We start from the raw sequence: 13,446 nt of genomic DNA, 5'->3' as shown, positions 1-13,446 counted from the left end.
ATCGTTGGAGAAGGATGTCATGCTGGGTAAGGTGGAGGGTCAGAAAAAAAGAGGAAGCCCTCTAAAGAGATGGATCGGCCAGGTGGCATCTCATTGACGGACTCAGGTGTGGCAGCAGTAGTGAGGTTGGCCCAGGATCGGACATTGTTTCGTTTTGCTGTGCATGGGGTCGCTATGAGTCGGTTCCGACTCGATGGCACCTGACAACAACAACAACAAAGCTAACTTTTAAAAAGACAGTGTTTATGTATTACAATTCTATTCTTAGCACAGAGGTTGTTGTTGTTGTTAAGTGCTGTAGAGTCAGTTCCGATTCATAACAACACTGTACACAGTTTCCAAAGAATGAAATACCTTTACCACAATAGGCAATTCCATTCCAATGAACTATTTATTTTTTCAGGTCCAAGGGCAGGCCCTGAAGGGGAAGCATGATATGGACATTTTAGTTCTCTAGTATGGAGTGATTCCACCACTGTCTGTAGGTTTGTCATACTGTGGGAGCTTGTGTGTTGCTGTGATTCTGGAAGCTATGCCACAGGTATTTTAAACCAGAAAGGTGACCCACGATGTATAGGTTTCAGTTGAGCTTCCAGATGAAAGACAGACGAGGAAGAAAGAGAAATGGACTACTTCTGAATATTTAGTCACTGAAAACCTTATGAATCATAGTGGAACACTGTCAGCACCAGAATATTGTCAGATATAGTGCCAGACGATGAGCTCCTTAGGTTGGAAGACACTCAGAATATGACTGGTGAAGAGCTGCCTCCTCAAAGTCGAGTTGACCATGATGATGAAAATGGAGTAAAGCATTCATGACCTTCATTTGCTGATGGGGCACAACTCAAAATGAAGAGAAACAGCTGTAAACATCCACTAATAATTGGAACATGGAATGCATGAAGTATGAATCTAGGAAAACTGGACATTGTAAAAAATGAAAAGGAACACAGAAACACTGATGTCCTAAGCATTAGTAAGCTGAGATATACTGGTATTGGTCATTTTGAATCTGACACTCGCATGGTTTATTATGCTGAGAATGACAAATTGAGGAGGAACGGTGTTCCATTCATCATCAAAAAGAACACTTCAAGATCTATTTTGAAGTACAACGCTGTCTGTGATAGGATAATATCCATATGCCTACAAGGAAGACCAGTTAATACTTTCAATTATTATTCAAATTTATACACCAACCACTACAACCAGTGATGATGAAATTGAAGAATTCTATCAACTTCTTCAGTCTGAAATTGATCAAACATGCAATCAGGATGTATTGGTAATTGGCGATTGGAATGCAAAGATTGGAAACAAAAAGGAAGGATCAGTAGTTGGAAAATATGGCCTTAATGATAGAAACGATGTTAGAGATCACATGATAGAATTATTCAAGACTAATAACTTCTTCAAAGCAAATACCTGTTTTGAACAACATAAATGATGACTATACACATGTACCTCATCAGATGGAATACACAGAAATCAAACTGACTACATCTGTGGAAAAAGACAGTGGAAAAGCTCCATATCATCAGCCAAAACAAGGCCAGGGGCAGATTGTAAAACAGACCATCAATTTCATATGCAAATTTCAGGCTGAAGCTGAAAAAAATTAAAACAATTCCACGAGAGCCAAAATATGACCTAGAATATATTCCACCTGAATTTAGAAATCACCTAAAGAACTGATCTGGTGCATCAGTTCTTTAAAAGACCAGAAGAGTTGTGGGATGACATTAAGAGCATCGTACAGGAAGAAGGCAGAAGGTCATTAAGAAGACAAGACAGAAGGAAAAGACCAAAAGAGACGTCAGAAGAGACTCTGAAACATGTTCTCCAGCGTAAAGATGCTAAAGCTAATGGAAGGAGTGAGAAGGTACAAGAGCTGAACAGAAAATTTCAAAGGTCAGCTTGAGAAGACAAAGTCAAATATTAAAAAGAAATGTGGAAAGACATGGACTTAGAAAACCAAAAGGGAAGAACACACACAGTAGTTCTCAAGCTAAGGGAACCGAAGAAAAATTCAGGCCTTGACTTGCAGTATTGAAGGATTTTCTGGGCAAATTATTGAATGATGCAGAAAACTTCAAAAGAAGGAAGGAATGTACAAAGTCACTGTACCAAAAAGAAATGGTTGATGTTCAATCATTTCGAGATGTATTTTCAATAACCTCATATGCATAAGCAAGTTGGACAGTGAACAAGGAAGACTGTAGAAGAACTGATGCATTTGAGTTGTGGTTTTGGAGGAGAATATTGAAAGACTTGGACTTCCAAAAGAACAAACAGATCTGTGTTGGAAGAAGTACAGTCTGGATGGCAAGACTTTGTCTTGCATACTTCAGACATATTGTCAGGAGGGACCAGTCACTGGAGAAGGATATCATGTTTGGTAAAATGCAACGTCGAAGAAAAAGAGGAAGACCTCCAGCAAGATGGATTGGTACAGTATGGCAGCATCAATAGGCTCAAGTGTAGAAACGATTATGAGATTGGCCCAGGATCGGGCAGTGTTTTGTTGTGCTGTCCACTGGGTTGCTATGAGCGGGTACCAACTCGATGGCACCAAACAACAACAATCCCCTTGTGTTGGAATGACTGACTACCTCTTCATCTATGTCTAGACTCCTCATTGTTGTTGTTGTTAAGTGTCATCAAGTCGGTTCTGACCCATAGTGACCCGGTATAGGGTTTTCAAGGAGCGGCTGGTGAGCCTGAACCACCGACCTTGTGGTTCAAATGACTTTGCAGTCCAGCAAGTTAGCCCACAGCACCACACCTGGTTTCTCATAAGCACAATTAAATGTTCTGGAAATGCCATTCTTTGCAATGTTATTCATTATTTGTTAACCATCTAAATCCAGTGCCTCTACAGTCAATAAGACACTGGTACACATCTTTCTGGTATTCTTTGCATTTACCCAAGATGCATCTGAGGTCAGCAATGATATCCCTAGTTCCATATCCTTTTCTGAATCTGGCCTGAAATTCTGGAAGCTCCCTGTCAATGTACTGCTGAAACAGGTTTTTAATTATCTTCAGCAACATTTTACTTGTTAGTGATATTGTTTGATAATTTCCACATTCTACTGGGTCACCTTTTCATTTCCAAATACACTATCTTCTGTATGTCATCATTTCATAGCTGTTTATAAATGGTAACAATTAATTGCTAGTTCACTAGAGTTTTTGTTGTTGTTAAGTGCCATCGAGTCGATTCTGACCCATAGGGACCCTGTATAGGGTTTCCAAGGAGCAGCTGATAAGCTTGAACCACCGATCTTGCAGTTCAAACGACTTTGCAGTCTGACGCAGTAGCCCACAGCGCCACACCAGGACTCCAGTTCACTAGAGTAGGGCTGTGCTTATTGTCTGTGCTTATTCCCCACTAGCAAAGTGTCTAATTGCTGTGATGTTTGTTGAATGGAACTAAATCAACAGCAAGTATGCCTTATGCAGTATTCAAAGCCATCAAGGGCACTCCAGATATAGACAAATACACTGTATGCTGACCAAAAGAAATCTTGTAACCTGACTCTTCCACCAGAAAGATTAAAGAACAAACTGAAAGAACTCTTAGCCCATTAAAGTATCATATACTAGTTCTCAACTCTGGACCTAGTACAACGCTGATAAGAAAAGTTGACACTTAATATTCCCTAACCCCCTCACCCCCCAGTTAAAGATTTTTACTTCTGTGATGGAGTCCTGGTGTGGCTTGAACCACCGACCTTACAATTCAAACGACTTTGCAGTCTGAGGCATTAGCGCACAGCGCCACACCAGGTAGGGGACTGCAAAATGGCAGCATCAGTGGACTCGAGCGTGGCAACAATTGTGAGGTTGGCTCAGGATCGGTCAGTGTTTCGTTCTGTTGAGCACAGGGTCGCTATAAGTCGAATCGATGGCACCTAACAACAAAAACGGGATTGTAATAAAGAACCCGCAAATAATGCTTCACGTCCTCCCCCCAACACATTTTAACGAGCCAATGTTAATTTTAAAAGTGAACTTGCACAGGAAGACAGTTTGGAGGGTAGGCCTCTCCAGCGTCCTCTGCAAAGCTCGCTAATAAACAAGCATGGCTGCGTTCTGTCCCACCAGCCATGGAACAGAAACAAATCATCCTCGTCCAGACCACGAAGACTTGAAAACCTGGAGGAGGGTTCAGGGCGTAGGCTGGACCATAGTGGGTTTAGGGCCCCAAAGGGGTCGCTCGCCGGCCCGGAGGAGGCCCCTTCGATTCGGTGACTCCCCAATTACCTGTGGCTAGGCCCGTGCTGCGCCGCGACTGTCGGGACAGCGCGTCCCGAGCCCACTCCAGACGCGCCGCACCGCCGCTGGTCAGCTTCTGGGCCCGCGCGCCACTGCGCGCCTGCGCTCACGTGGGTAATGGCCCGAGTGGGTGAGACCATTTGAGAGTCAGCGCGGGGGGAGCGCTGGTGTCGTGAGGAGCATCGAGCCGACCCAGGACCTCGGCCTTCCTTCTCTTCCTCTCTTCTTACCTCAGATCTGGTCTACTGTAAGTCTTATGACTTCCTGAGTGTCCAGTGATGCGTCTTCTAGGACGCCAGCTCGGGACAACCGAAGGCGCCACCCCGCCTGAGGCCTCGTTGGCGGCGCTGCGACCCCGCCCTCCCGCGCCTGTCCTTCCCTCAGCTCTCAGCCTTTGCTCCGCGCTAGACCCGGCGCCGCCGCCCGGCTGCTTCTCCGCTGCGGCTTCCCACCTCCGAGGTCCCAGCCTCCGGGCCGGGGCCGCCAGCGCCGCCGCAGGACGGGGAGGCGGGCCATGGCGTCCTGCGTGGGGAGCAGGACCCTGAGCAAAGACGATGTGAACTACAAGATGCATTTCCGGATGATCAACGAGCAGCAAGTGGAGGACATTACCATCGACTTCTTCTACCGGCCGCACACCATCACCCTGCTCAGCTTCACCATCGTCAGCCTCATGTACTTCGCCTTCACCAGGTAAGGCGGGCGGGACGGCGCAGGGAAGAGGCGGGAGGGAAGCGGTGGCCGAGAGTGTGGCCGGAGGAGGCTCTGGGGGGAGGAAGCCGAGCTCATGCTCCACGAACGTCGCCCACGCAACTCCACCACCAGCCGCTGTCTCACTGCAATCCCAACCCCTCCCCTCCAGCTTGTCTGGACGCCCCTACCCCCATCACAGCCTCCCCACACACCTCAACCCCACCCTGCCTCACACAGCAGCGGTTTTGGCCCTCATCACTAACGCACGCGGGTTACCAAGCAGGAGCCCCGCTCGCCTCCTGCACCCCACACAGCTCCCCACGCTCATCAGAACGCAGCCCCCTGTTCTGCAGCCCCTCCAGCCGCTGTCCCTATCCAAGCACACTGCATGAATCATCTGGTGTGCATCATTTTGCGCGCGCGCACTCACACACACACTGCTGTAAAACACCCTGTACACCATACACTCATCCAGACCATACGCGCCATGCACACAGACTACACACGTGTGGCGCACCACACAATCTTTTCTCGTGCAGCAAGCCCCGGATACATCACACATAATCATATAGCACAGCCCTTCCCCCATCTTCAAACATAACCCAGTCATATACCACAGCACAAACTACCGTTGTAGACACACACGGCATAGCAGACCTTTCCACTTCCAGCACAGTTGATAAACCATCACCTCTTGCAAACCTTGCTACAAAATACCAAACTAGAGCAGCACTGACTTCACGCAGTACACATCCAGCCCTGTTCACATGTGACTTTGTAAAGCAGGTACAGCTGTACCTGGTGGGTTGTTGTTGTTGTTAAGTACCGTGGAGTCGGTTCTGACTCATAGTGACCCTGCATAGGGTTTCCGAGGCTGTAGATCTTTTAGTGACCCTGCATAGGGTTTCCGAGGCTGTAGATCTTTACGGGAGCAGAACATCTCATCTTTCTCCTGCAGAACCGCTGGTAGTTTTCGAACTGCTGACCTTGAGGTTGGCAACCCAACTCATAACCACTATGCTACCAGAGCTCCTTGGTGGGTAGGAAATACAATATACTGTGTATATATATAAAAAATTTACAGATGTCACACAATCCTCTTGTAAAACATGCACATATACACTCAGAGCACCTGTTCATATGATCACCCAGCCCAATTCTTTATTGTTGAAGAAAATTTACAAACCAAAACCAAACCCGATGCCAGTGAGTTGTTTCCAACTCATAGTGACCCTGTATAGGGTTTCTGAGAGGCCTTCTTTACCAGAGCAGAAAGCCTCATCTTCCTCCTGAAGAGCGGCTGGTGGTTTTGAACTGCCAACTTATGGTTAGTAGTTCTGTGCTTATCCTACAGCACACCAGTACTCCTTTGATGAAAATATATGCAACAAAAAAGGCACCATTAAACATTTTTCACAATGTGTCACCATTCTCCCTATCTGTGGCCTGCTGTTGCCCCTAAAGTTCTCGTGTGTTAATTGTCATCATTTCAGTCTCATATGTACTTCTTCAGTAGGGCAAAGTGCTGACTACAGACAGTATTTCTTGTGCTAAATTGTGGTTTATTTTAAAGATGACTTTGTGGGATAGTTTTGGCTCAAAGTTCAAAAATTGTTTCTAGGCTATACCTTCAGGGGTTCTTCCAGCCTCAGTGTATCCAGTGAGTCTGGTTTCCTTCTTTTAATCAAGATTTAGCTATTGGAACCCTGATCAAAACAGTAATGGTAGCAAGGAACCATTCCTTTCTTGTTGTCTCTTATCAGCCCAACTCTTGACACCCACATACAGCTCTAAATTACCTCACTAAACATGTGCTCCCCTCCCTCCCGATTCCCAGCCCAGAAAACTGGCTCAAAACAATCACATACCATGGTTCTTTCACAAGAATTTATCTGACTGCACCTCTTTCGAGGAAAGAAAGGTCTACCTACCCACAATATTGTGGCTTTAAAGACTAACCCAGAGTACTAGTATAGTGTTAAGACCAGACTGGTGGTTTCAAAATGTTGTTTCCCAGGTTAAGTTACTTACCCTTTCTCTGAGCCTTAAGGCCCGTATCTGTAAAATGTGGATTAAGTATCTCACTGGACTATGAAGGTTAAATACATTTGAGTCAATGCATTTAGCAGAGTACCTGGTACAATAACTATCTGGTACATGATACAATGTTAGTTACCTCACCCCAAGTATTTAATTTAACAGTCAGGGACATCAGAAAAAGGTGAAGGAGGTATAATAGGTACTCACAAGGATTAGGAAGACACGGCTGGCTGTGAGTAGAAGATAAGGCAGCTAAATGTATTGCACTGCGTAAACAATATGGTGCAACAAGAATGAATTGTTCCTATCACACACACAGACACATGTCACTGATGCCTCCCTAGAAAATCACTGGGATTCTTTGAAGTTTTTACTAAAATTAATAATATCTTCTACGTCTTATTTCTTCCGTACCTCCACAATCCATTTGACTCTTGGTTCTTACTGTGAATCTCCATGGATTAATCTATCTAAAAGTATTAAACATAATGTAATGATTACTTACCCTAATGACTGAGGGATCCTGCTACTATTTATGTGGGGTAAAATAAGGCCATACCTTTCCATGATATCTGACCAAGAATACATTTGTAGTTTTGAGATAAATCAGTCTTGTCCCTAATTATGATTACCCCCAAATACATCACATCATCTGATTTTATCACTTAATTGCTGTTTGGACACTTAATTTTGATCAGTCTTGGTTTTCTTATATGTAAAATCGAAATATCAGCTGCACTGTCTCCTAGAATTGTTTAATTCAATGCATGGCAAATTGTTTAAGTGTTCAATAAATGTGAGATCATTATTGTTACATAGTTTCAGTGTATGCTAATGCCTCCTGAATTGAATGAGGAAACAGTATGTCCTGTAATGGAGAAAAAGGTTGAAGACATTGGAGAAATGGACATTGTTTTGATTGGATAACATTCATACCAGTTTCATATTAACTCAGTTTAGCTTTATCTTATGTGTGGATTGACAGTGATGAAATTAGTGAGGGCCTGCCTTTGGAAATTACAAAAGTGTTTCAATTAATGAGAAGAAGGAATGAGCAGCTTATTCCAATGTTTTATCTTTAATAATATTATTTTATGCCCTTTCAGAATAGATCTCTCTTCCTCTTTTCTAATATACAAAGTAACATTCTTCTGGAATTTTCCCTTTTATAGCCTATTCTGCCAAAGCTGTTGAATTATAGTGATGAAAGTAAAATAAATGAATCGTAGCAACTTGTCAAAAGTAATACACCATTAATACAATTGTTAGATGCGGTTGAATTGGTTCCAACTCATAGTGCCCTATACACCACGCTACGAGTCCTGCGCCATCCTCACAGTTATGTCCGAGCCCATTGCTGCTGCCCCTGTATCAGTCCATCTTGAGAGTCTTTCTCCCCTACCCCCACGGTATAAGCACGATGTCCTTTTCCAGGGACTGGTTTCTCCTGACAATATGTCTGAAGAACAAGACACAAAGTCTCCCATCATTGCTTCTAAGGAGCATCCTTCCAAGACAGATTTATTTATTCTCTGGCAGACCATGATACTTTCATTATTCTTTGCCAACAACATAATTTAATTGTTGTATTGTTAAGTGCTGTCGAGTCAGTTCTGACTCATAGCAACTGTGTATAGAGTTTCCGAGGAGCAGCTGGTGAGCCTGAACCGCCAACCTTGGAGTCCAGCGCATTAACCTACAGCACCGCACCAGGACTCCATAATTTAATTAACACAACAGTAATATATCTTATACATTTTTGTATAAGATATATTTTTTAGTGATTTTAGGACCCTTAGGATTACTATCTCCCTCCATAAACATTTTAAGTAATGACTTCTTAAATGAAAATTATTCATTCTGTACTCTTCTAATGATATTTCCAGCAATAATTACTTTTTTCTTATTTTATATATGGTTTTAGTTGACTAGCTATTCAATACAATTCGTTCAATACAACTTTTAAAATTTCTTAAAGCTTGTTTTTCAAAGACTAGTCATCTAAGAGAACAGGAGATAGAATACTTTGGGTTTATCATGTTATTAATGTGTGAGTAACAATACCTGGGTAATAATCACATACTGCAGAGACCCAGCAAGAATTTAGGATTGGGGAGGATTAGATACTTCACATGGAAGTCTGAGCAAGTTTGGATCTGTCAAGTAGTTCTTTTGTTAATAGCAACTAGGCCAATTTACTGTTAAGCCGTGGCATTTAAACCTCCTTTCCCTCTGACCTTCATTAAAAATAAAGTCAGATGCTACCTAATCATTTGCCCTCAGATTTGAAAAAGCTTACTTTGCCACACTTCAGAATAAAAGTTTTCATACATGAGATGACTTGGCTTGTAAGTTTGTTCTTGTAAGTTTATTCAGCCAAAATGGGGCAAAGAAAAACCATTGTCTGGACTTCAGAGTATAATAATTAGTGAGGCGCTCTCCTTTGTATTTACTCTGTTTTCAGAAGTTAGTAAACTTGGAATGCTGAATGGCCTTAGTTTTCAGCACTCAAACTTTAGATATGAAAAGGCCCAAATCTACTAAACCACATTGATAGCAACCCCACTCTCTCCTTAAGAGACCTGGTAAAAAATAAAACAAAACAGGGAAAAAAGCCTCTGTTAACTCTTGTGCAAAAATCATGACGTAGGTCCCTAGGTGGTGCAAATGATTAAGTACTTGGTTACTAACCTGAGTCCTGGTGTGGCACTGTAGGATAGCACTGGACTGCTAACTGAAAGTCCAGCTTTCAAACTCACCACAGCTCCTTGAAAACCCTATACTTGGTCGTTGTGGTCACTATGAGTCAGAACCAACTCAATGGCACTTAACAACAGCAAGTAAACTGAAAGGTTGGAGGTTCAAACCCACCCAGACGCCTCAGAAGCAAAGCTTGATGATTTGTTTCAGATAGGTCACAATTCTACTCTGGAGCACAAATCTACTCTGCAAAGCGTGAGGTCAGCACAAGTCACAATGAACTCAGCTGGTTTCAACTGATAAACTTGGAGTAGATTTCCGAGTTGCAGATGCACTGTGCCTACAGGCTTATCAGCTTGCCTGTGCTAGGTTTCTCCTTGATCGAAGACTAAGGAGACAGGGGTGGGAGAAAGGACAGACTTTTAATGCCTTTATGAATAATGGTTTTTCTTGCATTTCCCTTAGTGGCTTTGGAGCTCCACTTCTCCATCACATCCTTGAGTCATATTTCTGACCTGTGTGGCTTCCTGCTTTCCCTTTGCTCTTGTTGTTGTTGTTAAGTGCCATTGAGTTGGTTCTGACTGATAGAGATCCTGTATAGGGTTTCTGAGGAGTGGCTAGTGAGTTTGAACCGCCGGAATTATGGTTCAAACCTACACTGCAGCCCAGCACATTAACCCAGAGTGCCACACCAGGACTCCCTTCAAATTGATCTCTCCCTCAAAGCGACAGCATTAGACAGAGTAGAGCGGCCCCTTGTGGTTTCTTCAGCTGCAGCCTTACAGAAGCAGGTAGCCAGACCTTCCTCCTGCAGAGCAGCTGGGTGGGTTCAAGTCACCAGCTTTTCCTTGAGCAACTGAGCACCCACACAAATAATAAATCTTTGTTGTTGTTGTTGTTATGTGCCGTGGAGTTGGTTCCAACCCATAGCGACCCTGTACAGGGTTTCTGAAGCTGTAAATCTTTATGGGAGCAGAAAGCCTCATCTTTCTCCCGTGGAACAGCTGGTAGTTTCGAACTGCTGACCTTAAGGTCTGCAGCCTGATTCGTAACCACTACACTACCAGAACGTATGAAATGATGTCAAACCCACTGTCGTCAAGTCAGTTGAGACGCATCGCTTCCCTATAGGACAGAATAGAAAAGTCTCTGGGTTTCCAAGGTTGCACATATTTAGGGGAGCACACTGCCACATCCTTCTCTTATGGAGCAGCCAGTAAGTTCAAGCCAGTAGGAGCTGTTGGTTAAAAGCCAAGCGCTTAACTCATGGCATCACCCACACGCCTGTTGAACCACCAGGAAAGACACTTTTCTTTCCTTGTTAAGTGCCGTCAAGTCAGTTCCGACTCATAGCAGCCCTGTATTGGGTTTCTGAGGAGCAGCTGGTGAGTTTGAACTTCTGAGCATGTGGTTCGCAGTCCTGTGCTGATCTACAGCACCACACCATTGGTCTTTCCTAAGATTATATGAATGACCATAAGACAAAGTCTCCTGATTAATGCTGATTCCGTTGCCTGGGCATGTTTCCTTTATGTACACTGGGTTTTTCCTCTCTCAGTAACAGATAGCCCTGGTGTAGCCAGCAGTATTAAATGATCATCTGTAGTGATTGTGTACTGGGATTAAACAAACGAAGGAGGTGAACAAGGACCTAGTCATTGTAGGGTTGCACCTGAGGGGCCAATTAGCATTGTTCTTTAAGGTTTCTCTTCTCCTATTACTCCTTGCATCCTATTTTGTATTTTACCTAAATAAGCATATTTTTACATATTTTATTTATTTATGTCTGATAGGATCCCTAATTCGATTGTGGGATCATGGTGGCTCCATACAATAAGCACTGGACTGACTGCTAACTAAAAGGTCTGCAGTTCAAGTTCACCAGCTGCTCCATGGGAAAAAGGAGCTTTTTGCTCCCACAAAGATTTATAGCCTCAGAAACCCTATACAGATTCTCTGTGAGTCAGAACTAAGTCAGCGGCACTTGACAACTATAGGATTGTAAGCTTGTTAAAAGGAGAATTGTGCCATATATTTCTTTGGAGTCTGCTGTAGTAAGTAGGTACTTGGGTGACTCAAATATTTGTTATTTGGTTGAGCTGGTGCCTGACCTCAGAGAGCCATACCTAGAAATTGCTGCATCTTACACTCATTAGTAGTGGTGGTGGTGATGTGCTGTGAAGTCAGTTCCGACTCATAGAAACCTTATGCAGGGTCACTGTAAATTTTTTTTTTTTTTTTAATGCAGGGAGTGGAAAGTGTCATCTTTCTCCTGTTGAACGACTGGTAGTTTCGAACTGCTGTCTGTGAGATTAGCAGCCCGACTGTAGCTACTACACTACCAGAGCTCCTTCTTATTTCATGTTTGTGTATTTTTAAATAATCGTGTTTAGTCCTTCGGATATAATTCTATCACCAGATAAGTGCCTTCAAGTCAGTGTTAATTCGTAACAACCTTGTATTTTATAGGGTTTCTGAGATGGCGGCTGGTGGGTTTGAACTGCCAACCTTGTGGTTCAAATCAACCTTTTGGTCCAGTACTTACCGTGTAGCACTGCACCAGGGCTCCAGCCAGCACGTTTGTTGTTATTGTTAAGTGCCGTCTAGTCAGTTCCTACTCATAACAACCCTGTATAATGTTTCCAAGGAATAGCTGGTGAGTTTGAACCGCTGACCTTGTGATTTAAATCGACCTTGTGGTCTAGTGCTTTATTCCACAGCATTCAGATGGTTCACCAAATATAGCAGTCTAATTTTTTTCTTTGGCTCACGAATGACGTTATAATTTTGGCAGGATAAAAAGGTTCCATATCCCTGATGTAGAGCATCCTTACCTGGGTTTTTACAATCTTAATAGCTTTCAGAACTGCTGTCTCCTTTCTATTTCCAGATCAGCACTCCCCCCACCCCGGAACCCTTTGAAATAGCATGGCTTTGATTCCATCTCTCTCCAGTAAGTCCATCTTCCACACTGCTGGCCCCATGCCCTTTTTATGACTGGATGCTCGTGACTTGAGGCAAGTGCTGGCTGTTTGTTACAGAGTCGGCCTACTTCTGCAGTTCTCTATACAGCAGAACCACACCCAGTGCCAGGCTGCAGCTTTGTACAAACTCCTCTCTGACTAGAAGTTCCTCATGGCTCCACCTGTACACCATCTCCCACCCCCACCGAGCTTCTGGACCATCCATGCTGGATGGTCCCCTTTCAGGACATTTTCTTAATTGTTCCAGGAAACTCAAAGGAAGGACTGTTTATCTACCTCCAAACACCTTTTCTTGTGTCTCACGTTGTAATGCTTGTTTCTCTGAAGTTTCTTAAGGACGTGCATGTGGTTGCTCCGTTGAGTAGCCCCTGAAAGTTGGTGACCCCATGCACAATGGAACAAAACGCTCCCTGGTCCTGAGCCCTCCCCATCATTAGCTGTAGGTAGACCATTGTGATCCATAGGGTTTTCTTTCGTTCGTTTTTTCATAATTTAGAGAATACTTTGTTAGTTTCTGTAATCAAACCCATGTAGATAAGACCTTACATATTTAATATAGTGTGCTACCCCTACACAAATGGGGGGGGAGGAAATTAAGTTCAACGTTTCTAACACTATGGCTGTTAATTTCTGTACATTGCCACCATAGGGTTTTCATTGGCTGATTTTCACAAGTAGATCACCATGCCTTTCTTAGTCCATCTTAATCAAGAAGCTCCATTGATACCTGTTCACAATCATAGCA

At 43.5% G+C, this 13,446-nt stretch overlaps 2 protein-coding genes across 2 annotated transcripts in view; one reads left to right on the top strand and one right to left on the bottom strand.

Annotated features, from left to right (window-relative positions):
• MTERFD1 (MTERF domain containing 1) overlaps nucleotides 1–4,285 on the bottom strand; it is a 33,681-nt gene extending 29,396 nt beyond the window's left edge. Inside the window, exon 1 of the mRNA XM_006859201.1 lies at nucleotides 4,273–4,285. The gene's annotated coding sequence lies outside the window, so the exon portion shown is untranslated. The remainder of the gene's footprint in view (nucleotides 1–4,272) is intronic.
• Nucleotides 4,286–4,667: 382 nt separating this feature from the next.
• PTDSS1 (phosphatidylserine synthase 1) overlaps nucleotides 4,668–13,446 on the top strand; it is a 67,906-nt gene continuing 59,127 nt past the window's right edge. Inside the window, exon 1 of the mRNA XM_006859200.1 lies at nucleotides 4,668–4,977. Coding sequence (XP_006859262.1) covers nucleotides 4,799–4,977 — 179 coding nt within the window. The 5' untranslated portion in view covers nucleotides 4,668–4,798. The remainder of the gene's footprint in view (nucleotides 4,978–13,446) is intronic.

Source organism: Chrysochloris asiatica, unplaced genomic scaffold (assembly GCF_000296735.1).
Source record: "Chrysochloris asiatica unplaced genomic scaffold, ChrAsi1.0 scaffold00031, whole genome shotgun sequence".
NCBI classification, from domain to species: domain Eukaryota; kingdom Metazoa; phylum Chordata; class Mammalia; order Afrosoricida; family Chrysochloridae; genus Chrysochloris; species Chrysochloris asiatica.
Note: the sequence above shows the minus strand (reverse complement) of the source record. Positions and strands in the feature narration are given on the sequence as shown.